This window comes from Myodes glareolus, chromosome 9 (genome assembly GCF_982192425.1).
Source record: "Myodes glareolus chromosome 9, mMyoGla1.1, whole genome shotgun sequence".
NCBI classification, from domain to species: Eukaryota; Metazoa; Chordata; class Mammalia; order Rodentia; family Cricetidae; genus Myodes; species Myodes glareolus.
This window is the reverse complement of record NC_142034.1, coordinates 72,501,684-72,526,911: the sequence shown is the minus strand read 5'-3', so window position 1 is coordinate 72,526,911 and position 25,228 is coordinate 72,501,684. Positions and strand designations below refer to the sequence as shown.

At 41.3% G+C, this 25,228-nt stretch overlaps 1 protein-coding gene across 10 annotated transcripts in view; it reads left to right on the top strand.

Moving 5' to 3' along the window:
• Positions 1–25,228, top strand: part of Cdkl3 (cyclin dependent kinase like 3) — a 107,432-nt gene that overhangs the window by 19,620 nt on the left and 62,584 nt on the right. For 7 of the 10 annotated variants that reach the window (XR_007232716.3, XM_048437628.3, XM_087910658.1 and 4 more), the window contains 9 exons: positions 6,261–6,439; positions 7,514–7,626; positions 10,788–10,927; positions 14,848–14,936; positions 15,892–16,051; positions 16,141–16,469; positions 18,530–18,623; positions 20,485–20,647; positions 21,673–21,770. Coding sequence is in view for 8 of the 10 variants with exons in the window: in XM_048437628.3 (XP_048293585.2) it covers positions 6,261–6,439; positions 7,514–7,626; positions 10,788–10,927; positions 14,848–14,936; positions 15,892–16,051; positions 16,141–16,469; positions 18,530–18,623; positions 20,485–20,647; positions 21,673–21,770 (1,365 nt within the window). In the remaining 2 variants the exon portion in view is untranslated. Of the gene's footprint in view, positions 1–6,260; positions 6,440–7,513; positions 7,627–10,787; positions 10,928–14,847; positions 14,937–15,891; positions 16,052–16,140; positions 16,474–18,529; positions 18,624–20,484; positions 20,648–21,672; positions 21,771–25,228 lie in introns of those variants that run through there. The other 3 variants (XR_015003570.2, XM_087910661.1, XM_087910663.1) reach the window with 3 other exon arrangements.

Here is a 25,228-nt window from a genome sequence, read left to right as displayed (position 1 = left end):
ACCTACATGATTTGTGGAACCAGAGCTGACAGCGCCATGATTCCATATCCTGGAGATTTAACAGTCTTTGTTTGATTCATTTGTTTTGAGACATGGTTTCTCACATAGTTCTAGCTGTCCTAGAACTCACTGTGCAGACCAGGCTGGCCTCAAACTCACAGAGAGATGCCTGCCTGCCTTTGCTTCCTGAATGCTGGCACTGAAGGCCAGCACCACAACCTTTGTGGAGACAGCCTTCTCAAGCTTCCCTTTATTTTCTGTAAAATAACATGACCCTATGTCACTGACTTTAAAATCCCAAATAACTCACCAGGTGGTCGTGGCACATGTCTTTAATCCCAGTACTCAGGAGTCAAGATGCAGGTGATCTCTGAATTCAAGGCCAGCCTCGTCAGGACTACACTTAGAAACCTTGTCTTGAAAAACCAAAAAAGAAAAAATAAAATACCAAATAGAATGTAGATAGGATGTGCCCCCTCCCCCCCCACACCCTCCAGGCAAATTGAAAGTAGTGTGTGGTGTCTTCAGGGACAAAGACAAAAAAAAAAAAAAGTAAAAAACTTTTACTTGTGGGCCAAACAGTAAAAGTTTGAGGAAGAGATAAAGTACATTGAATTGAAATGTAGCTAGGATTTGTTAGAGGAGAGAAGTGCACACAGGCTGCTGCTGTAAGATGGAAATCAACTTGAGCAGGGAACTTTGGAGAGTGGTGATAAATCAGGGAGGAGGAGACATAATTGCACAATTGCCCTGGACAGGCTTTTTTCCCCAGAGCACGCACATACAAAATAAAATGTATAAGCATTTTGGGGAAAAGCCACAAGGGACAGTGAGGATGGCTCAGCAGGTAGCAGCACTTGCTGCCAAGGCTGACAACACGACTCCTGATGGTCTCTCACACATGGCACACATGCACCCTCCCACACAGAGAGACTCACTAAGAAAGGAGTGTCGTGGTACTCTCCTTTAATCCCAGTGCTCCGGAGGCAGAGGCGGGCAGACTGCAGCCTGGTCTATATAGTGAGTCTCAGGACAGCCAGCACTTCAAAGTAGGAGCCCGTCTCAGAAAAGAAAAGAATGTCAAAATGAGACCCACTGTATTATACAAGTACTATATGCTAACCAAAAAGAATTAAGTAAGTAACCCGATTTAAAGGTTGCTCACCAAGGATAATGTTGGCTTCTTGGAAACATAGCTATTGAGTTACTGAGTGCTCTGTTTCCTGATTCTTTTCTTTTTTGCATGCCCCTAAGTTTTTGTTGAAAAGAGGATATTTAAAATAATGTGACAATTACAGAAATCAGAGTTTTCCATCCCTGTCTGGGCTTATCTCCCCACCCAACACACACACACACACACACCTGCTAAGTAGGTGTGGCTGGTCTGGGACTCGTTATGATGATCAAGTGGCCTGTCACTTGCTGAGGTTCTCCTGCCTTTGTCTGTCCAAGCGCTGGCATGATGGGAAGGTGTGAGTCACCATACCCACTGTGGCTGTTTTTTTTTTTTAAAGTTAATTTTCCTGTACTTTAAATAAGAATTTTATTTATATCTTACGTATGAGTGTTCTGCATGTACACCTGCAGGCCAGAAGAGGGCATTAGATCCTACTATAGATGGTTGTGAGTCACCACGTAGTTGATGGCAATTGAACTCAGACCTCTGGAAGAATAGCCAGTGCTCTTAACCCCTGAGCCATCTCTTCATGCCCCCACTTTAAAGTTCTGAGTCTGTAATCTTTGTCATGTCTGCTCAGTTCAGTGGTCAGCTAGTGAGTGGATGGAGTTTTAAAGTGAATTCACTTCCTTTTCCTCAGCTCCAGGAAACCAATAACTCTATAGATATAGATAGGCTATATAGATAGGCTCTTATATGGATAGGCAATATAGATTATAGATAGGCTCTTGCTGAAAATTTCTCATAAATGAATAGTCTTACAGATGGTTTCCTTCACCTTAGTGTAAGAGTCCAGAGTCATCTGCACTGGAACATGTATTGGTGTTTTGTTCTGTTTAGATGTTGAGTGCTTCTCTAGTGTAGATACAGCATACGCCAGCTGCTGGACTTTTAGCTTGTTTCTAGTTCAGGCCTTAGAAATAATATTGCTGTCAACAGCTTTGTTTTATTTATTTTGGTGGTGGTAGTTGTTTTAATGAAACTGCCACTGGGCGGTGGTGGCACATGCCAACTCTCAGCACTCAGGAGACAGAGGTAGGCGGATCTCTCTGAGTTCAAGATTAGTCTACTCTACAAAGCGAGTTCCAGAGAAACCCTGTCTCCAAAAAAACCAAAAAGAAAAGAAGAAGCAGGGGCTAGAGAGATGGCTCAGAGGTTAAGAGCACTGACTGCTCTTCTGGAGGTCCTGAGTTCAATTCCCAGCAACCCACATGGTGGGTCACAACCATCTGTAATCAGGTCTGATGCCCTCTTCTGGCCTGCAGGCATACATGGAGGCTGAACACTGTGTACATAATAAATAAATAAATCTTAAAGGAAGGAAGGAAGGAAGGAAAGAAAAAAGAAAAGAAAAGAAAAGAAAAGAAAAAAGCCAGGTCTGGTGGTAGCACACACCTTTAATCCCAACACTAGGGAGGCAGAGGCAGGCAGATCTCTGTGAGTTCGAGGCCATCTTGGTCTACAAGAGCTAGTTCCAGAACAGGCTCCAAAAGCCCTGTGATTGTCACTTTTATTGTAGCTAGTGTGATAGTAATTAATACATTACATTAATACTATGGCATCATTTTTGAGTTGGGTGAAGCCTACTGTCTTTATTCACAGATAACATGTTATTTACATAGAAAATTCCCACAGCAAAGAAGATCATTTCTAAATCCATTTTTTTTTCTTTTCTGTTTTTTTTGGTTTCTCAAGACAGGGTTTCTCTGTGTAGCCCTGGCTGTCCTGGAACTCACTTTGCAGACCAGGCTGGCTTCAAACTCAGAGACCCTACTGCCTCTGCTTTCCAGAACCTGGGATTAAAGGTGTGCACCACCACCATCCAGCTGCTTTTCTATACATTAGCAACAAATAATCATAAATTAGAATTTTTAGGTACAGTTAGGGTCTGGTAATGTAGTTTAATTGGTAGAGTGCTTGCATGTGCTTGGTTTGATCCCCCCATACTACATAGAACTGAGCGTGGTGGCACACTCCTGAAATCCCAGTGCTTGGGAGCTGGAGGCTGGAGAGTCAAAAATGTGGGTGGCATACAGGAAACCCTGCCTGAAGTAAAATGAAATGCCATTTTAGCATCAAAATATCATATAACCCCATAAACCTTGACAAAAGATGTGTGAGATCTGTGCACTGAAAGGTAAACTTGGAGAGAAGTACTGACGCAGTCTGACCAAGTGGAAAGGGACTGTGTGACAGCGGCAGGGCAGAGTTTCTGAAGTCCACGAACCACATTCAGATGTCAGCTCAAGATAGACTAAAGACGTAAATGTGAGGCCTGAGGCTAATGCTACAAGAGAACAGTTCTATGACAGATGAGACCAAGCTGAAGAGCTTGTATGTAGTCAAGGGAAAAATGTACAGCATGAGGAAACAGCTTCCGGAGTGGGAGAAAATGGAAACCAATAAAGAACTCAAATAACTCAATAATAAGCAAACAGAATAACTAAAAATGAGTGAAGGAAAGAAGCATTTTTAAGAAGTAGGCCGGGCATATGTAGACAGATAGGTCTATGAAGAAGTACTCAAAATCTGTCATCATCAGAGAAATTTAAATGATGGAAGTTACTGCTCAAATGGTCATTGCAGAGGTGGCAATTAGAATGTGGAGAAAAGGAAACCTGTGCAGATGCCAGTGTAGTGGGAATTCCTTGGACACTGGGGAACAGTATGCAGGATCCTCAGTGTTTAAAGCAGGAACTTGTGGGTAACCACAGTCTCTCTTCTGGGTGTGTATGAAAAGGAAACAACATTAGTTGGTCCGAGATACCTGCATTTGCTTCCACCGTAGCATGCTCACAGTAGGCAAGTGTGCGTGCATCCAAGTGTCCGCTGTGGGTGAGTGGACGCAGAGAATGCAGTGCAGTACCGAGACTTGATATAGGGCACAGTAACGTCTGTGATAATATGGGTAATCGAGGATGTTATGTTACATGTAAAATCTTAAAAAGTAGGCTGAGAGAAAGATTACTGCCAAATTTCAGATAGAAGTAAGTTCACAAGATTTTTTTAAAATTTATTTATTTATTATGTACACAGTGTTCAGCCTCCATGTATGCCTGTAGGCCAGAAGAGGGGACCAGATCTCATTACAGGTGGTTGTGAGCCACCATGTGGTTTCTGGGAATTGAACTCAGGAACTCTGGAAGTGCAGTCAGTGCTCTTAACCTCTGAGCCATCTCTCCAGCCCCTTCACAAGATTTTTTACAACTTGGTTGCTATAGTTAGTGACTATCATGTTATTAAAATTGCTAAGAGTAGATTTGAAGGTCCTTTGTGCAAAAATGAGGTAAGAGGTTTGTCTAATTTGTCACTTCTTGGTGGATTTTTTGGTTTTGGTTTTTGTTTTTTTGAGACAGGGTATCTCTATTTAGTTTTGGCTGTCCTTGAACTCACTGTGTAGACCAGGCTGACTCTAATTCACAGTGATCCTTCTGTCTCGAACTCCCAAGTGCCGGGATTAAAGGCATGTGCCACCATGCCCAACTTTTTTGGTATATTTTGATAAAGTGTATGCAATTAATATATGTAATTTATGTCAGTTAAAATATTCTCTTATTCTGTAAAACATTATTAGAAAGAGAGGTGCCAAGACTGAAATGGGTCAGTCAGTAGTTGGGAAGAAACACATGAGTTTGTGGGCTCCAGAACCAAGAGATGGAAATGGTTCACAGGGAGAGACAGAGCCTAGTGTGGTCATGTGCCTGTGACCCCATGAGACCGAAGTGCAAAGTTATACTTGCCTACATAGTGAGTTGAAGGATAGCCTGGCCTCCATGAGACCCTGTCTAAAATAAAAAAAAAAAAACCAAACAGAAAGCCAGAGGAGTGAGATGGGAGGAGGGAGAAAGGAGAGAGAAGAACATGATATTTGAGAATGGAAAGTGGGAGACAGTTCTAAATTTAAGGGACAGAGAAAGTAAGTTCTTGGCAGAGAAGAGACTTTTTGGTCCCAGGACTGCAGAGTAGAGGAGTGTTTGATGATAGCCTCACACTAAGAAATGAGTAAGGTAAAGGGTTGAGAGGGGTCCATCAGTGTGGCAGCAGTGCCGATGACTTTGTCCGGAGCAGTCGAGCACAGCATGGTCAGCAGAGGACAGGGGAGTGCACAGTATTCTTCCGAGGACTGCCTGTGGAGACAGTGGATACCAACTGCATCAAAGCAAAGCTGAGCTCTGTCTCACCAAGTCCCTTTGATCTTAGAGTGGGATTTATGTAGCAGACTTTCTTGGACTGCCAGCCCCCAAGTATGACACAGAGATGATTTATTATGAATACTCGGCCTTAGCTTAGGCTTGTTCCACTAGCTCTTTTTTTTAAAATTTTAAATATTTATTTATTTATTATGTATACAATATTCTGTCTGTGTGTATGTCTGCAGGCCAGACCTCATTACAGATGGTTGTGAGCCACCATGTGGTTGCCGGGAATTGAACTCAGGACCTTTGGAAGAGCAGGCAATGCTCTTAACCACTGAGCCACCTCTCCAGCCCCTCCACTAGCTCTTAAAACTTAGTTTTATCTACTTCTCTCCAGTTATGTTTTGCCTCAGGGCTTTTTACTTTTCTTTCATTCTGTATGTCCTTCTTTCCTGCTTTTTCCATGGCAGTCTGGCTGGCAGCTGCCTGGCTGGCCCAGGTGTCTCCCTTTCTTTCTCCCATGCTCTCTCCTTTTCCTTCTAGAGCCTAGATTCCTCCTCCTACTTACTCTCTTTGCCCGATAGCCCTGCCTATCCCTTTACTGCCTGGCTATTGGCCATTTAACTTTTTATTAGACCAGCCAGGTGCCTTAGGCAGGCACGGTAAAACAGCAACACATCTTTACATAATTAAATCAGTACAGTATAAACAAATGCAACACATCTTTACACAGTTAAAGTAATATTCTACAACAGATTTACCTTTTCAGTGTCTGTTTTGACTTCATTTTGTTTGGAAGTGATAGATGGAGAATATGTAACTTTTTACCCTGATTAGGAAATGTCTTCCCTATTTTAGCTGTGAGCTAGACTTTTCTCTGGAGAGTTTTGGATTCTATCTAAAATGAAACCCCATTTTAATATATCAAATTTTCTGTTTGTTTTTAGATTATCCATCGAGATATAAAGCCTGAGAATATTTTAGTCTCCCAATCAGGGATTACTAAGCTCTGTGATTTTGGGTTTGCAAGGACATTAGCAGCTCCTGGGGATGTCTACACAGATTATGTGGCCACTCGCTGGTACAGAGCTCCGGAACTGGTGTTAAAAGATACCTCTTATGGAAAGTATGTATATTTTGGGAACTCGCCTGGCTTCTCCCAGGTGTGTCATTTTCCCTCTGCTATTCACTCCCTGCCATCTGTGTCTGACTTTGGTCAAGGAAGAGGGGTACCTTTAAAGGCATCCGGAGGACACTATGGGCACCTGTGCTACTGGTGACTGTGTCTGTACTTAGAGGGTTTAAATGGCAGCAGCTGCTGGAGGCCTAGGCGCATGTTCTTACACTGTATCCAGGCTTGCCTTAGTCTGTGCCATACTTCTGGCAGTGTTGTCTCCTCTCTTGATGTTATGCTTCTGTGTTCTGCAACGGTTTAAAAAATTTTATATATTTTTTATTTGTGGGGTGGGGCCCATGGCATGCATGTGTGCATTGGAGGACCACTTGCAGGCCTTAGTTCTTTCCGAATGTGTGGGACCCAGCTCAGGTTTCAGACCCAGTGGCAGGTGCCTTTGCCTGCTGAGCCCCTGCAAAGATTCTCCAATCATTTACCATAATTCTGTGTTGAAACAGGATCTACCAAATTTCTTCTTTCTTGGAAAAAGTGACACCTTCCGTATAAAGACTGAAAGTAATGCTTTTTAAAAACTGTGCTATTCGAAATGACTCATAAAGGAGTATAGTCCCTCAATCAATATCCTACAGTGAAAAATTGTTTGTAAATAATACCACTTAAACATTATCCCTCCCTACTTCATCCTTTTGTTTTGAAACAGGGCCTCACTGTGTAGCTTTGGATGGCCTGGAACTCAATATGTAGACTAAAGTGGCCTCAAAACCACAAATACCTGCCTGCTTGTGCCTCCCTAGTGCTGAGATTAAAGACATACACCTTCACTTGTGGCTTTTCCCCTTTTTGGGTTTATTAATCATATAACACAATGGCATCTATTGGGACATTTTCTTGCTGTACACACTTTGGTTGTGTTCATCTGCCCTTAGTTTCTCTTCTCTTTCTCCACTTCTGCTGGCAAACATTCTTACTTTTTAGCTTTGATCTGATATAAAACGTCTTTAGAGCAGTTGTTATACATATTTGTGCCTGACAAAGTAATTTACTCTGTGGTAAATTTTTTTCCAGACCAGTGGACATCTGGGCTTTGGGCTGTATGATCATTGAGATGGCCACTGGCAATCCCTACCTTCCTAGCAGTTCAGATTTGGATTTGCTCCACAAGATTGTTTTAAAAGTAGGTAGGTATTACTGAAATACTCTGCTACCTGTCTAAGTAACTGCTTCCAGATCAGCTATGCCTGATGCCCATATTTAGGGAATGAATACTAAGGAAGTGCCTTGTGAGACGGGTGATGGCAGATGGGTTTCCATGCTGATAAAGAAGGCAGAAAATTGTTTTGACAAATAATAACTTCTTTGCAGGAACTCAAAGGCACATGTTAATTGTTGCTGCTAAGAAAAGTATACGGTAGTAATATACTTCACCAAGTTAGCTCTCCAGCCCAGTACTGTATATATATATATATATATATATATATATATATATATATATATATATATATATTTAAAGTTGTGCTGTTCATCAGGCAGGGGTGGCACACGCCTTTAGTCCCAGCACTTGGGAGAAAGAGGCAGGCAGATCTCTGTGAGTTTGAGGCCAGCCTGGTCTACAGAAAGAGTACCAGGTCAGGCTCCAAAGCTACACAGAGAAGCCCTGTCTCAAAAAATAAAGCAAAAAAAAAAAAGTTCTATTCTAGAACTAAAAGTTGTTAGCCTCTGCAAACATCTTCTCTTCTGGACAAGGACTTTAAATAGTATAGTGTAAATGGACATTTCTGTCCCATCTGGTCCCACAGTCATTCAGTCCCAAAGAAACACACACAGAAGCTTATATTAATTATAAACTATTTGGCTTATTGCTCAGACTTATTACTAACTACCTTTTGCAACTTAAATTAACCTTTATTTCTTACTTATATTTAGCCCAGTGGCTTGGTGCCTTTTCTCAGTGCAGTATTCTCATCCTGCTTTCTCTGCATCTGGCTGCTGACTACATCTCTGCCTTTTCTTTTTCCAGAATTCTCTTAGTCTGCCACCCCACCTATACTTCCTGCCTGGCTTCTGGCCAATCAGTGTTTTATTAAACCAGTACAAGTGATAAATCTTTACAGTGTACAAGAGCATTATCCCACAGCAGTAAAGTTTAGTCAGATACTCTTTAAAAGTATTGTAGATAGAAAATCAATTATTTGCTAACAAATTATCTTTTTAATATGATCTATTTTGTTTTAATTGTGTGTGCATCTCTGTGTGGGTGTGTGGGTTGTGCATTTAAGTGCTGATGCTCAGAGACCAGAGGTGCATTGGATCCCCTGGAGTTGGAGTTATAGCAGTCAACTGTAAATCACCAGAGGTGGGTGCTGGGAACCAAACCTGGGTCCTCTGGAAGAGTGTCCATAGCCTCTGATCCATCTCTTCTAGTCCCTTTAAACCATCTTCTTTATCAACAAACCCACAGTAGAAACCACGTAGCTAAATAATATGTTCAATGATATAGTTGATGAAAAGTAAAAGTTAAAAGTATACTTGGTAAGAGTTTAATTATCTTACAATCTGTTTTAACTACTGTCTTAGATGTTTTTTCCTTTTGCTCTGCAATATCTGATAAAGTAATTTAAGGGACATCTGTTTTATTTTGACTCACAGCCCTAGGTTACAGTCCATCATAGATCAAAAGTTCCAGCAGGAGCTTGGGGTCTGATTACATCACATCCACAATCAAGAACAGAGAGTAATAAATGTTTTCAAGTTGCTTGACTCCCTTCCTCCATTTCTACAATCCTGGACTCAGCCAAGGAACATTGCCACCCATAATAGGGGGTCAATTAATGTAATCAAGATATTTCCCCAGGGCATCCCCAGAGGCTTCCTGGTAGTTGACAGTTAACACTGATCACCATAACTACCTACACATTTGGTAGTTAGCTTTGCACACAGTATTTTAATCTGAAGCTTAATCTGAGTTTGAGGAGCCCCAAGAGTACTGGAGAAACTCTTCATAAACACATAATTGCAGGATTCTGAGAAAGAAGGAACTGGGAACAGTCATCAAAGCAGTAAAACCTGGATTAACATTGATTAAGATGATTTAAGATTAATAAAAGTCAGACAGAGCCTTGAAGCATCCATTTTATGTGCCTTTTTAAAGTCCTTTATGAGACTATGTTAGAAGAGAGCTTGGCAGTGATATCATTAGCCCTGTTATCTTACAGAGGGACCAAGCCATAAATGATGAAGAGATTTGTTCCACGGCACACTATTAGTGGTGGTGAAAGGTGCCAGTACCTGGTCTCCATGAGCTTTCACAGTTCTTTCCACTCTGCGATTGCTACTAGTCTTTCATCTACACCAGTGGGTCTCAACCTTTTAATGCTGCCACCCTGTGATACAGTTCATGTTGTGACCCCCAACTGTAAAATTATTTCATTACTACTTCATAACTGTAATTTTCCTACTGTTGTGAATTGTAATTCTCCAATACTCTGAGGCAACCCATGTGAAAGGGTTGTTTGACAACATCAAGAGGTCATAACACATAAATTGAGAACCATCGTTCTATACACTACTTTAGTTTCTGAATTACTTTACTGTATTTTTTGTTTGCTCTGTAGTCCAGGCTGGCCTTGAACTCAAAGATCTGTCTGCCTCTGCCTCCTGAGTGCTGGGATTAAAGATGTATGTTACCACCACCTGGCTTTATTGTTCTATCTGTTTTGAGTATGGTTTTGGTTCGAAAGCTGGTGAACACCTGACAGTTAAACCATTAAGATACAAACAGAGAAGCATGTCAAGATGGGTGGTGGTGCACGCCTTTAATCCCAGCATTTGGGTGCCAGAGGCAGGCGGATCTCTGTGAGTTTGAGGCTAGTCTGGCTTACAGAGCAAGTTCCAGGACAGCCAAGAACAGCTAATGCTACAGAGAAACCCTGTCTTGAAAAGCCAAAAAGAAATAAAAAGAAACATGTTAAATTTTAAAGAACTTTTGCTGGTAATTATATATTATGTCTTAGAGTTTGGTGTAAAAGAACCACACTGTTTTATGTGTTTTGCTGCCTCTCAACAACTTCCTGGAGGAAACTTCAATTTTTAAAACCTACTATTTTTTTTATGGAGTTGGAGACTGAACCTAGGACTCCACACTCCCTAGATAAGCACTCTACTGCAGAGCTGTGTCCCTAACCCAGAACCTCTGCTTTTATGACATGTTTAGATATTTTCTTTCAACTGTAAAGTTAAAAACTGTGCTTTTCCTTTTCTCCTCATTCATAACTGAGAGCACATCACGTGGGATTTCCACTGGGAGCAGTTTCGTGACTCAGACACTTGGTTCTCGTTTCAGGCAACTTGACCCCGCACCTGCACAACATCTTTTCCAAGAGTCCTATCTTTGCCGGGGTGGTTCTTCCTCAAGTTCAACACCCAAAAAATGCAAGAAAGAAATACCCAAAGCTCAACGGATTGCTGGCAGATATAGTTCATGTATGTTAAGACATTAAGAATGACTTAAGAATTTGCAGAAATTATAGTAACATGGAGTCTTTTTTTTTCTTGGTGTTAGAAATAGAGCCCACAGCTGGGCAAACATTCTACCACTGAGCCACATTCCCAGCAATAATACAGCTTTAAAGTGTTACTTGAGATTCCAGAAAGACTCCTAAAGTGATACTTACATGTTACATATTGTACAGAAATTAATAGAAATAAATTAAAATTTAAGATACTGAGGGATAAATTGGGAACACTTGAGGGACTTTCTATGTTTCTCACCACTTTCAGCATCTGTCCTACAAGGCTAGGGCTGTTCTTTGTCCTGTGCTGTCCTGACTTTCTTTGGAGGCATATGTTGGCAGTTATCATATGACTATTGCTGAGGGTGCACCAGTACCCAATTCACAAATTGGAGAAAACAAAAACATTTTAAGAGGTGTGTGTGTGTGTTATACATACTTGATAGTATGTAGTTTGAATGTGTGTGCACATAGGTGCATCTTGTATGCATGTATTTCTAGGAGCCAAAACTTGATGTCAGGTGTCTTTCCTTAAAGTTCTCCATGCTTTGTGGTTGTTATCTAAACGGAATCTCTTTCTGGAGTATAGCTCAGTGACACAATACACAACTAACATTTTACAAGGTCCTGAGTTCAGGATCCAGCTTGGGGAGGGGTAGACGGAAGGAGACAGGAAAGAGAGAGGGAGATATCCCTTTCAGTGAACCTAGAGCTGCTGACCAATGAGCTTAATCCACGTGTCTCCTCCTCACGGGTGCTGGATTACAAGTACATGCAGCATGGTGTCTAAACTCGGGTCCTTAGGCTTACATGGCACTTTACCAACTCAGCCATCTCCCTAACCCTTATTTCTTATTTTAAGTTTAAATTGCATTTAACTAAGTAACATGTGAACACAGTACATAAGGTGAGTTTATTATGAATCTTTTATTTCTCTAACCAGCTGGTTTCTTATACCAAGAGGAGTGAAGGTGCTTATTTCTAGATGAAGGTTGTATGACTGTTGTTGGGAAATATTAGTTTAAGATGTGTTACATTTGTTTATGCTGTGGAACATTTGTTTAATGATGCAAAGATGTGTTGCATTTTTTTATGTTGCATTTGTTTGACTCTGTAAAGCTGTGTTACTTTGCCTGCCTCAAACACCTGATTGGTCTTAATAAAGAGCTGAATGGCCAATAGCTAGGCAGGAGAAGGAGGATGGGTGGGACTAGCAGGCAGAGTGAATAAGAGAAGAAGAAAGGAGCGAGAAAAGGAAGAGAGGAGGATGCCAAGGTTCAAAAGGAAGAGAGGAGGATGCCAAGGTTCAGTCACACAGCCACACAACCAGCCACGGAGTAAGAAAGAAAGATATAGAATAAAGAAAGGTAAAAATAAATGACCCAGAGACAGAATATAGAAGAGAACTGAGATAATTTTAGTTAGAAAAGCTGACTAGAAACAAGCCAAACTAAGGTTGGGCAGTCATAAGTAAGAATAAGTCTCTGTCTGTTTATTTGGGAGCTGGGTGGCAGGCCTCCAAAAAGTAAAAACAAAAACCAAAGCAACCCCCCCTCAAAAAAAATCAATTACAGACTACAGCAAATTCCTTTTCTCTAATATACAGCTCTTTTTTGTTTTTATTTTTAGATTTATAGGTGTGACTGTTTTGCCTGCTTGTATGCCTGTGCACCACGTGTGTGCCTGGTGTTCACATGGGCCAGAAGAGGGTGTTGGGTCTCATGGGATTGGAGTTCCAGACAGTATCCATTTGCCTCTGCCTTCAGAGTGCTGCAGTTAAAGACCGTACCATCACCACCTTGCCTGGCTCTTAATCCCAGCTTCAGTGTGCAGTTCTTAAACATGATTTCTGAAATTTCAGAACAAGTATACTGAAGTATCTTCTAAAAAGAGACTCTTGGCTCATGTGGTAGTTGTTCATCTTGTAGACATGGGGGCCTGAGTTCCGTCCCCTAGAACCTAGGTAGAAAGTTGGGGCAGTGTGCACCAGTAATCTCAGTATTGAGGAAATGAAAAAAGGAGGATCCTGAGGCTTGTTGGCTGAGTTGGCGAACTTCAGGTTCAGTGAGAGACAATCTCAAAAAATTAAGGTGGAGAGTGGTGGAGGAAAACACCTGACATCAACCTCTGGTCTTCACACATGAGTACGTGACTACACACATAAACATATACACCACACAGACATCCATTCAGTTTCAGTTGGTGAATATGTACGTACACTCTCCCGGCTCATAAGTACTTCCAACCCTGTGTACACTGTTGTGCAGCAGAGCCATAGAATTGTTAGTTCATACTATACATTTTGAAGATAATAGAAGCATCTTTCTATATTTTAATTCTGGTCCTTTCACCTTGACAAGGGCCAGCAAGATGGGTCAGCAAGTCAAAGGGCTTGTTGTGCAGGCCTGATACCCGGAGTTCCTTCCCAGGAAGCCACATAAAGGTGGAAGAGAAAGCCAACTTCACCGTGTTGTCCTCTGACTTCCACACATGTATTGTGGCATGCCTCCTCCCACAAAATAAATGAAATTAAAGTTTTGGAAGATGTTAGGTGATTTAACATTTGTGGGGCTTGGTCTCCTTGAGCGTACACAGTTAAAGTCCTATGATGTGAACTGTAGGGATGAGTCGGGAAGTAGGTAGAAGGCATTGGAAAGAGCAGGTGCCTTTCATTGACATCTTATCTTCACTGTTTGTTTGGGTTTTCAAGACAGGTTACTTTTGAATCCTGTGTCGCTTTGAAGCACGTCCTGGAACTCACTCTGTAGACCAGGCTGGCCCCAAACTCACAGAGATTGGCCTGCCTCTGCCTCCTGAGTTAAAAGGAGTTAACTGGGCTTAAAGGTGTGTACCACAGCCCGACTCATTGTTTTAAAGAATGGTTCTGTGCAACAGTCCAAGTCTTTAGTTACATGTCGATCATTGTGTGTAGCTTCCTTTTCACCACTTGTCCCATAAGTTGCCTTTGGGTTTTGGTCCTTTCCTCAGTTGAGGTGTTCCCAGAGCAGAGAATCAGAGAAGAGCTCATTGACTTTTAATTTTTTTTAACTGTATGTACATTGGTGTTTTGTCTGCCTGTATGTGTGCCCGGTGTCTGAAGAGGACAGAGAGGGGGTTGGTTCCTTTGGAACTGGAGGTATAGATGGCTGTGAATTGCCATTTGAGTGCTGGGAATTGAAGCCAGCTCTTCTTTAAGAGCATCTAGTGTTCTTAACTGCTGAGCTCTCTCCAGCCCCAGAGGAGAGCTGCTTTAATGCTGGGTTGTTGGAGGGCTGAGAGCTTCAGTATTCACTGAGTTGCCTTATGCCACAAAGGGAGCAGCATTAGGAGTCAGCTGATATAATGGGCTAAAATCCCCATTTGGCAAATCCCTGATCATGCTTCTGGATCTGCACAGTATAAATTATTGCCCATGAGCTTCTCCTTCATACAGGGCTGACAGAAGGAACTAAAGAAGCTAAATTATTTCTGTTAACCTAATGCAGCTTTATGATTTTATTACAATTTGTGTGTGAGAGGAATGCTGGGGATTTAACCCAGAGCCTTGCGTGTTCTGGGCTAGGGCACTACTTCTAAACTGTTCCCTGTATTCCTAATTTCTGTTAATTACAGCATGAGCAGACTGATTTTATTTTGACTAGAAACATATAACTTTTAACCTGTAATAAAATTTTCACTGACTGGTGAGATGGTAGCTGGTAGAGACACAACAACAACAACAACAGAAAGAGAGAGAGAGAGAAAAGAAAAAGAAATTTGCCTATTTTTAAACTCTGTTAGCTCTGGTTAATTACTTTGTCATGTGTCAAATCAACTTCTTGCCCTGTTAAAGACTTAATTTTAGAGACAGAGCCCAAACTTCATATTTTATTAACCCCTCTTCTTTTCTAGGCTTGTTTACAAATTGACCCTGCGGAGAGGATATCGTCTACTGATCTTTTGCGTCACGATTACTTTACTAGAGATGGATTTATTGAGAAGTAAGCATGTGTGGTCTTTCCTACTAGACGGGGAATCACTAGATAGGATAATGTTACAGAACAAAAATATTCAATGAAGCAGAACCCTAACGGAGTCACTGTGCCAGGCATGTGTCAGGTGTATGGTAGTTTGGCGGGTGACATGGGTGAAGATTTACTGCAGTAATTGCAGCTAGCATTTGATGCAGGGACACAAGGTTGTAGGCCGGGTACCAAAATCCCATTCTACAGCTGCAGCCTCATCTCAGGACAGAGGTCATATTTAATAGAAGAATTAAGGATTTATTTTATTTTGATTTATGTGTATGTGCACATGTGTGTGGGTACCTATAGATGTTAGAACAATAGACCCCTTGGAGGTGGAGTTACAGGCAGTTGTGAGCTAGTTAACGTGAGTGCTGGGTAACAAATTCAGTGTAAGTCCAGAGATACAAACAGCTTCTGTATCAATATTCAAGCGGACATTTTATTAAATTCACATCTCAAAGGGAATCTAATGTAAGTAAGGCTTTTTGTTGTTTGTTAGCTTTTTGAGACAGGGTTCCTTTATGTAGCCCTGGCTGTCCTGGAACTAGCTCTGTAGACCAGGTGAGCCTAGAACTCATAGAGATCCATCTGCCTTGGTTGTCTCTGTTTTGTGTTTTGTTTTTGTTCTTTTGAGATAGGGTTTCTCTGTGTAACCCTAGCTGTCCTGGAACTCATTTTGGGGACCAGATTGGCCTTGAACTTGGACACTTGTCATCCTAGCACTCAGGAAGCTGAGGCAAGAGGATTTTATGCTTGATACCAGCTTGGGCTACACGGTGATAACCTGCCACACACAAAAAAAATCAAATAGTGCCATCTCTTAGTATCAGTTTTTTTTTTTAGCATTGTTTATGTTTGATTGAATGGTTCTATTGAGATAAACCATATAAGTAAAACGACAGTTGGAAAATATTGCTTGATTTATCAGATTTATACCAGAGCTGAGAGCTAAATTATTACAAGAAGCAAAGGTTAATTCTTTCATAAAGCCAAGAGAGAATTTTAAAGAAAATGAACCTGTGAGAGATGAGCGGAAACCAGCTTTTACCAATACACTGCTTTATGGAAACACATCACTTCATGGAAAGGTGAGCTGGCCTTGCTTTCTGTTTCCACCTGTGTGGTTGTGCCATAGTTGGGGCTCTTGTGACTCAGATTCTCAACATGCCTATTTCAGGAAATGGACAAAGACAGAAGACCCAAGGAGATCAAAGTCAGAGTTCTTAAAGCCAAAGGAGGGAAAGGTGATGTCCCAGACCTGAAAAAGATAGAGTGTGAAGGTGAACACCGCCAGCAGGGCACAGCCGATGACACGCACACCTTGTCTCAGGATAGAAAGCCCGCCATTGCTGAAGTGCCAAACCCTGTCAATCCCAGCATACACCCTGACGGCGTCAAAGAAGACCCACATGCTGGAGGTTGTATGATAATGCCACCCATCAACCTGACAAGCAGTAACTTGATGGCTGCAAATCTCAATTCAAACCTCTCCCACCCTAATTCACGGTGAGCTGGGGCAGAGGGGAGGCCAAAGTATAACATTTTTCTGTAGGATGGCATTTCAAAGGGTTACTTCAATAGTGTCAGTGTAGACTGAATTTGAAGATCTATCGAAATGATAGTCATGTAGCAGGACATTCACTGAGTAGATTTTGGAAATGCCACATGAAAAGTTTTCTTCTTTGTTATGTAGGTATTTAATTTCTTTTGAGACAAATTGCCACAGATCCCAGACTAGCCTAGAACTTGACTTTGTAACCCAAGCTGGCCCCCTACACATGGTCGGCCAGCCTCAGCCTCCTTAGGGATTCGATTATAGATGTGTACCACCACAGCCAACTTAGATGTCTAAATGTTGACTGGTGTATTTGGGATAGCTTTAAAATATTTATTTTATGTATGTTTCCCTGAGTATATTTATGTGTGCCATATTCATTCAGTGTCTGTGGAGGCCACAGGACATCAGATCCCCTGGAGCTGGAGTTGTAGGCAGTTGTGAGCCAACCAGTGTGGATGCTGGGAACTGAACCCAGGTCTTCTTCATGAACAATACTGATTTTTAACTGCTAAACTAGGAATATATTTTTTAATAATTTATTTTTTAACAGGCATTGCTGTTTTGCCTGCATGCATATGTGTATGAGGATGTCAGACTCCCTGGAACTGGAGTTACAGACAGTTGTGAGCTGCCGTGTGGGTGCTGGGAATTGAACCTGAGTCTTCTGGAAGAGCAACAGTACTCTCAACTGCTGAGCCATTTCTCCAGCCCTAGAGAATCTTTTGAAAAGAAAACTACCTTCTATTTGAAGAGAGAAGGGGTCATTTGACCGAAGTTCTGGCCTCCATGCACCTTGATGTATTACTCCACTTAGTGTTGCTGTGACAAAATGACTGAGACATAGAACACTTTATAAAGGAAAGTGGCCATGGTGATAGTGCCTGGAGAGGCCAGCAGCATGGTGTCACTGCATAGCAGAGGAGGAGGCAGGAAACTGACCACATGTAGGAATGACATACATGCAAACAAGGAAGAGAGATTTCAGGGTAGGAGCCAGGATCCTTTCTGAAGACCCTCTTTTCTGGAGTGTTCTTCAAGTGTAAGAATGTGTCCTAAGGAGGAAAATCATCAGTCTCTCTTGGGATTTAGTCACCTCCTTTCTGAGAGTCCTCACCACTTACAAGCTCTACCCCCTCAATCCTACCCACTGGGAATAAACTTCCAGTCTGGACCATAGGAGGACAAACCGTAGTAACCATGGCACTCAGTACTGCAAAGTAAGCTTTAGTTCTGCCTCACAGCAGAGTCTCTCAGTGGAAAAAGAATAGTCCAAAATTAGTCCTTCATAGCAAATAGCCTTTCAATATTAAGTATTTTGGTAGGAAAATGGTATATCAGGTCAGTTTTAGATTAACTTGTGTTATAGGTTGAGAGACTGATGTTGTGTTTAATGTGGAAAGTGGTAATGAACAGTGCAAATATTAGGCCTCTTTGCAAACCTACACTGTGAGGTGCAGTAACTCAGCTAGTCTCTCACAGACTGATTTAGGCTGCAGGTTGTGAGGAAGAGGGCTTGTCTGTGTAGTCTAAAGGTATAGCAGACCATTGGCTGCAGTGATCTCAGGTGTTCTTGAGGTGACCCCGAGTCACACGGCCAGGAGCCATGGTTGTCAGTCAGTCTCAGGCCGTAATGGAGAACTTGAGAGATTAAGTGATTCATGGTTAGAACAGATCCAAGGGAGCAGATGGCCACAAGAGTCACTTCATGACATGTTTTCACCAGCAGTTAGCCCTGCGCTAGTTCTGTCCCTACAGTTCTCAGAACTCAGTAACTGACCATTGCTTTTGACACACAGTGCCAAAACTGAACCAGTTTCGTTTTATAAGCCAGGTTCAGGTTATGTTGCCCAGGCTGTCCTGAAATTAACAGCCCTGAACCAGCCACTTGAGTGTCAGGGTTATAGGTGTTTACAGCCAGGTCCACCTATTATAACTTACTTTTTCTTCATACTAAAGCAAAGGCAATTCTGGGGGTTCTAATAACTTCTCCTTTATCTTTAATTGATAGGTTAACTGAAAGAGCAAAAAAGAGGCGCACTTCTTCACAAACCATTGGACATACTTTGTCTAATAGCAGACAGGAGGACACAGGTCCCACGCAAGTAAGGCAAGATGCTAGTCATTAAAATATGGTCTCTTGGGGCTAGGGAGATGTCTCAGTCAGTAAAGTGCTAGATGAGCAAGCATGAGGGTCAGAGTTTGGATCCACAGCACCCATGTGCCAAGCTGGGTACAGTGGTCCATGCCTGTAAGCCTGACACTGTGGAGTCAGAGAGGAGGATCCTTAGGGCTTTGCTGGCATTCCAGTCTAGCCAAATTGTGAGCTACAGATGTAATGAGAAACTGTCTTCAAAAATAAGGTGGAGAGCTATCCAGAAAGACATGCATATATACCCTTACACACATGTTAGCACATACGAACATGTACATACATACATGGAATGAATACATTAATAAAATATGACTTCTTTAAGCAATTTCTACCTTTTTCTCTTAAGTTCTCACATTAAAAATCTTCCTTCCTGTCTACCCTTTCTCTCTTCTTTTCCTGTGCTGGGACAAGTCCAAGGCTTTGCATCTGCTAAAGGAGTGCCCACAGAGTCGCTCCACCTGCTCATGCTCCCCTTGTGCTTCGTGATTGCGCTTTTTTTTTTTGCTTTTTTCAAGACAGGGTTTCTCTGTCGCTTTGGAGCCTGTCCTGGAACTAGCTCTTGTAGACCAGGCTGGCCTCAAACTCACAGAGATCCACCTGCCTCTGTTTCCCAGCAAAGGCGTGCACCCCTGCTGCCCGACTTGGTTATCTTTTTTAAAACGTCTTTTAGATTTATCTATTTTATTTTGTATGTGAATTCCTGCTGGTGCCTGTGGAGACCAGAAGAGAGCATTGGTTCCTCTGGAACTGGAGTTAGACATGGCTGTGAGCCTGAGAACTGAGCTCAGGTCCTCTGCAAGAGCAGTAACTGTTTCTAGCCATGGAACTGCCTCCCTAGCCCTGTTCCTGTCTCTAGTTTGTGTTCTAACACGTTCCCTTGACCTTTACAAATTACAAGACTTGTGTTTTTCTCTTCCAAAAATACCTTTATGGATCAAAAACACTGCCAAATAGATGCAATTTCCTTGCTCTAGAAATGCTAACCATGTCTTTCTTTTTTTGCTCATCATTTCTTTACATAGTATAATCAGTTTATTACATTCGAGGCACAGCATTATTCATAATAATAGAAGATTGAAAACATCCGGGTGTGGTGGTGCATGTCTTTAATCCCAGCACTCAGAAGGCAGAGGCAGGCAGATCTCTAAGTTCCAGCCTAGTCTACAGATCAAGTTCCAGGTCTGCCAGTATTACATAGTGAGACCCTGACTCAAAATAAAGGAAATATGGAAAACAACACAACCCTGTGTAAGAGCTGATAGTTTCTGAAGTACACTAGAGTGCGTTTGCGTGATGTGTTGCTGAGTGTTACATTGTGGAAAAGTGTTCACTGTTTTACAGAAACTTTTTATTGCATTTATTTATTTTGGGAGACATGCCAGTTCCAGGACAGCCAAGGCTACACAAAGAAACCTTGTTTGAAAAACAAACAAACAAAAGATTGTGGTTTTCAAAATGAAGAATAGTAAGGACTCAAAGCCTTGCTTGGGAAATTTCCCTGGGAGTCTGGTCTGCTTGCATGTAGTGGTGCTCTGTTCTTTGGCTTGTGTGTTTATTTTTGCTTCTGTTTTCTTTGAAACAGGGTCTTATAGTATCTTAGGCTGGCCTTGAACTGGAGATCCTTCTGCCTTTCTCCCAAGTGCTAGAACTATAAGGCATGATTACCATGCTTGGTTTCTGTTCTACTTCTGAATCATTAGGATAATCTCTAGAACTGTTTTCCATTATTCAGATGACAAGTGCGTCTAGGTTTGTGATTCTGTGGTTAGTTTCACATGGTTCCTCATGCTAACTGGTACTTGTTTGTCTAGAGCCAAGCAGAGAAAGGAGTATTTAACGACCGAACAAGTCAGAGTGATCAAATGGCAAGTGGAAACAAAAGAAAGCTGAATTTTCCCAGATGCGACAGGAAAGAATTCCATTTCCCTGAACTGCCATTCACAATACAGGCAAAGGAAACGAAAGGAATGGAAGGTGGGTCCCTTGTGGTACATAGCTCCCCAACACTGCGGATGACACAGTCAGTGATGGGACTTTTGTGAGGGAACTTACGTGGCAACTTTGTAGAAAGTAGTAAATTGCTTTGAAAAAGTAAATTCCATTGAGAAGATTTTTTTTCTTGTAAAATTAAGGAGTTAGATATTGGCTTTGTTTTGTTTTAGACAGGGTCTCACTCTGTATCTCTGCTTTCCTGGAACTCACTATGTAGACCAGGCTGGCCTCGAACTCACAGAGATCCCCCTGCTTCTGCCTCCCGAGTGCTGGAACTAAAGGGCCAGTGCTGCCTGCTTTCATAGAGATAATTTTAAAGAAAGGTAAAGACAGTTCCAAAGGGTAAATGTTTTATTAGCTTGAAGTTGAGATGCTGGGGCAGAATTTGAGAAAGGTGAATTTGATTCAGTGTATAACCTGTGGTAAAGTACCTTCCCTGGTTGTTTGCCCAGAAGTGTTACAGATGCGTTGGGCATGCTGGGATTTGGTAGATTTTATAAATTTCAAATTCATCATAACCTTAAGATTTAATTTTAGGGCTGGTGAGATGACTCAGCAGGTAAAAGCATTTGATACTAAGCTTTGATGACCAGAGTTTGATCAGGAGATTTACACTGTAGTTGGAGCGGATTGACCACACCCCAATAAAGAAATGAATAAACAAATAGAATGTAATAAAAATTAAACATATTTATCTTAGAGTGAATGCATTGATGTGAGCAAATGTTCTTTCCTTGGAAAACAGAGACCTTGTGAAAATGGACGCAGTGGCCAGGTATAGAACATGTGCCACGTGAGGGTCACCTTTGTGAGATCATAAAATAAAGCAAACCATATTTACAGCGCACAGTTACTCAGCTCCTTTGCAGCTAACTTCAAAAGGGGCTTGTTGGCTGTGAGGGCGCCTACCTGAGCTCCTTCAGAGGGCAGCTTCTAGGCAGACCAGCAGGACCAACAAATTATTTTTTTCCTTTTTTTTCTTCTTTTTCCCCCCTTTTTTGCAAAAGTTAAACAGGTGAAAGTGCTGAAGAGAGAGGCGAAGAAAACAGATTCACCTAAAATACCAACTTTACTCACTGTGGACCCAAATCAAGAACAACAAGAGGTAAACATTTTTACTACTCATAGATGTTGTTCTGGCTCTACTCGGTGCTTGCATTTAGTGTTATTGGAAAGTTCTGTAAAAAATTAAAACTTTTATAATCCTTAAACTCTAGAAACAGGTTTGTTTTTATTTTATCATATATATATTTTTTTTCTTTGCTTTTTTAGGCAGGGTCTCACTGTGTACCTCTGACTGACTGGAACTCACTATGTAGATGTGATGTAGATGTCTCAAACTCACAGAGATCTGCCTGCCTCTGCCTGTTCTGGGATTAAAGGCTTATAACATTATACTCAATTATTTATGTTCTATATGTTAGTTTTTGAAGTAGTAAACACCAACTCTCATTTGAACTTTTAATGATTAATATACACAGCATTCAGGACAAATAGTATCTATGTTATATTCATCATCCAGCCTTGTTCAGGTGACCCATGGCATTGACAAGTTGTGACTGGCTACCCCAGCTGTGTTTGCCTTTGGCTTTTCACCTTGTGTTTTCTTCTAGTTTACAGTCTTTGTTCCCTAATGTTGTCCTATTTTCACCAATATCTGCTATCAGCTCCAACTCCCATCCACCACAGCGATTCTTGGATTTTATTTGGAAATCTTTTAGTTGTCAAATCCATTTGAATGCTTTCTCTTAAGTGAAGGAGCCTGAATTGATAGTTACTGAGTCTCAGTCTGTGTGTTTCCTTGGATTCCTAGTGAGGTCATCGCTATGCATAATTTATCAATTTTATTATCTCCATTACAAATGAAATTGACTACATTTAATTCATGATAAGGTTATTCCTATTTTATTAAAGAAAATTGAGTAAATTAAAAACATGGAAGGCTGGGGAGGGACTGTGGCTCTGCTGGTAGTGTGCTGGCCTAGCGTTCATCAGGCCTAGCTCCACAGGAACCACATGTGTTGGCCATCTTCAGTGACTTACTTGGAGGCTCTCTGGGGCTGTGAGCCTTTGTCTCAGAAAAACAAATGAGTAAATCTTATAGGCATATATATGTAAAGATTTTTCTGAAGCCCCGTAAGAAGGCATTTTAATTGTGACATTTAGCTTTATTTTGACAGTTCCAGGGCTATTTATGTATGTCACAATCTACTTTCAGAGCCAGCGCTGTTATTGAACAGGAAAACCATTAATGACCGTCTTTCAGTTTATTATAAGTCACAAGATCCTTTAAGCTTGTGCATTTAAGGATGTACTCACGCCCAGGAAGCCTGCATAGCATACCATTTGCAGAAAGGTTGACTAATTGGGTGCATTGGGGCGCCTGGGTTTGAAGAGAGTTGTGATGTGCCACCAGTATTCATCCTGCTCTTTCAGAGAGGCCCAGAAACCCAAACCACATATACGTGCAGGGGAAAATAAATCAAACCAGTGCTCTCAGGTATTTACATGGTGTGGAAGTCCTGAAAAGGCAGCCTTGAAAAGAGAGTCTCCGAAACCAGTACAGTTATTAAAAACATAGAGGAGCTGTCAGTGCTGCTCAGAGCTTCTCTGTGCACTGTCAGACACAGTGCAAGTGTGTGACTGAGACTGAGGTGACGTTAGTACGAACACAGTTTAGTGAGTTAATGTCAGAGTTACGAAAATTTCTGAGCTGATGAGATGACCCAGTGAGTAAAGACACTTGTTGCCAAGACTGACGACCTGAGGTCCAGCCCCAGCCCCAGAACTGACATCATAGAAAAAGAACCAGGCCTCACAAGTCAGCCCCTGACCCTGACATGAACATCATGACACACACATTTGTGTACACACAAAATAAATATATGTAAAATTAAAAAAAATTCCTTAGCCATGCATGGTTTCACATGTCTTTAATCCCAGTACTTGAGAGACAAAGAACACTTGAGAGGCAGAGGCAGGTGGATCACTATGTGTTCAAGAACAGCCTGGTCTGTACAGTGAGTTCAAGGCCAGCCAGAACTTCAGAGTGAGACTCTATCTTAAAATCTTTTCTTCTGAATTTTCAGTCTGTGGTTGTTCTCTCTATATATATTATATAATAATATAACATTACATATTATATTATATATATAATTTGAGAGAATATTGAAGCAGGACCCAGGAGCTCGGCGTGTCACTGCTAGTGCTCATCCAGCCTGGGCCTGGTCTATGGAACCCTAAACCAAACAGAAATCAGAAGACAGGGAACAGCAGATTACATGTTCCTGTGCTGACTCTTCCATTGGCTTGGTTTTCTAATTACTTCACCAGATCCAAGTACTCTTTAGATGTGTATGAAACCCTTTTAGGAGGCTTAGCAGTACATTGGCATAATGTAGGTGAACACTGAGGGGGCTCTGTGAACTCTATGTGGCTATGAATGGGTAGCCTGAGCAAGAGAGAAAAGCACCCAGACGGAGACCACTAGTAAGTGGTTCTGTTTGATGGGGTGGAGTCCTTTACCCCCAGTCTCCCTGTGTCTTTACGAAGCAACCTCTAGGGCAGAGTACAGGTATTTTATCTCAGTGACTCACCACTTCCTGTTTGTTTTTAGAACACAAGATGGATCAGCTAAAGGGAGAGGAACCTGTTAGCTGCAGAATAGAAAATAGGGCAGATGAACATTCAGGGAGCCCCAGACTCGTGCGTGGTTAAAACAACCCTTTTTTGTTAATTTACATGTACAGAAGTGCTGACTAACAGTGAAACCTGGATAGCTGAGTATAGTCTCTTATTTTTGCTTTTAAATTTATAATATTGTTCCTGTTTTGTTCATTTGAACATCAAGTTCGCAAATGCCTGTTAATAGAACTACATCTCACATCAAGTCATGTGGTTTTATTTATCATCAGTTATTTATGGCATGTTGATTAGTGCTTGTTCCTAAGTTTTGTTCAGAGCTTTATAAGTATAGAAGGGAAAGTTACTAAATATACAACACAGAGTTCGGTGTAAATACATAACACAGAGAGTCCCAATGTGAAAATATAATATAGAGTCCCAATGTAAATAAGTAACACAGAGAGTCTCAGTGCAAATATATAGAGTTCCGATGTAAATATATAATACATGGTTTCAATGTAAAGGTGTAATACAGAGTCCCAATATAATATATAGTACAAAGTCCCAATGTAAGTATGTAATAACATAGAATTCAAATGTAAATATGTAATACAGAGAGTTTTTGTGTAAATGTATAATACAGAGAGTCTCAATGTAAATATATAATACATGGTTTCAATGTAAAGGTGCAATACAGAGTCCCAATATAATATATAATACAAAGTCCCAATGTAAGTATGTAATACATAGAATTCCAATGTAAATATGTAATACGGAGAGTTTCAGTGTAAATGTATAATACAGAGTCTCAGTGTAGATATATAATACAAAGTCCCAATGTAAATATGTGATAAGATCCCAGTGTAACTATGCAATAATACAGAGTCCCAATGTAAATATATAATACAGAGAGTCCCAATGTAAATATGTAATACAGAG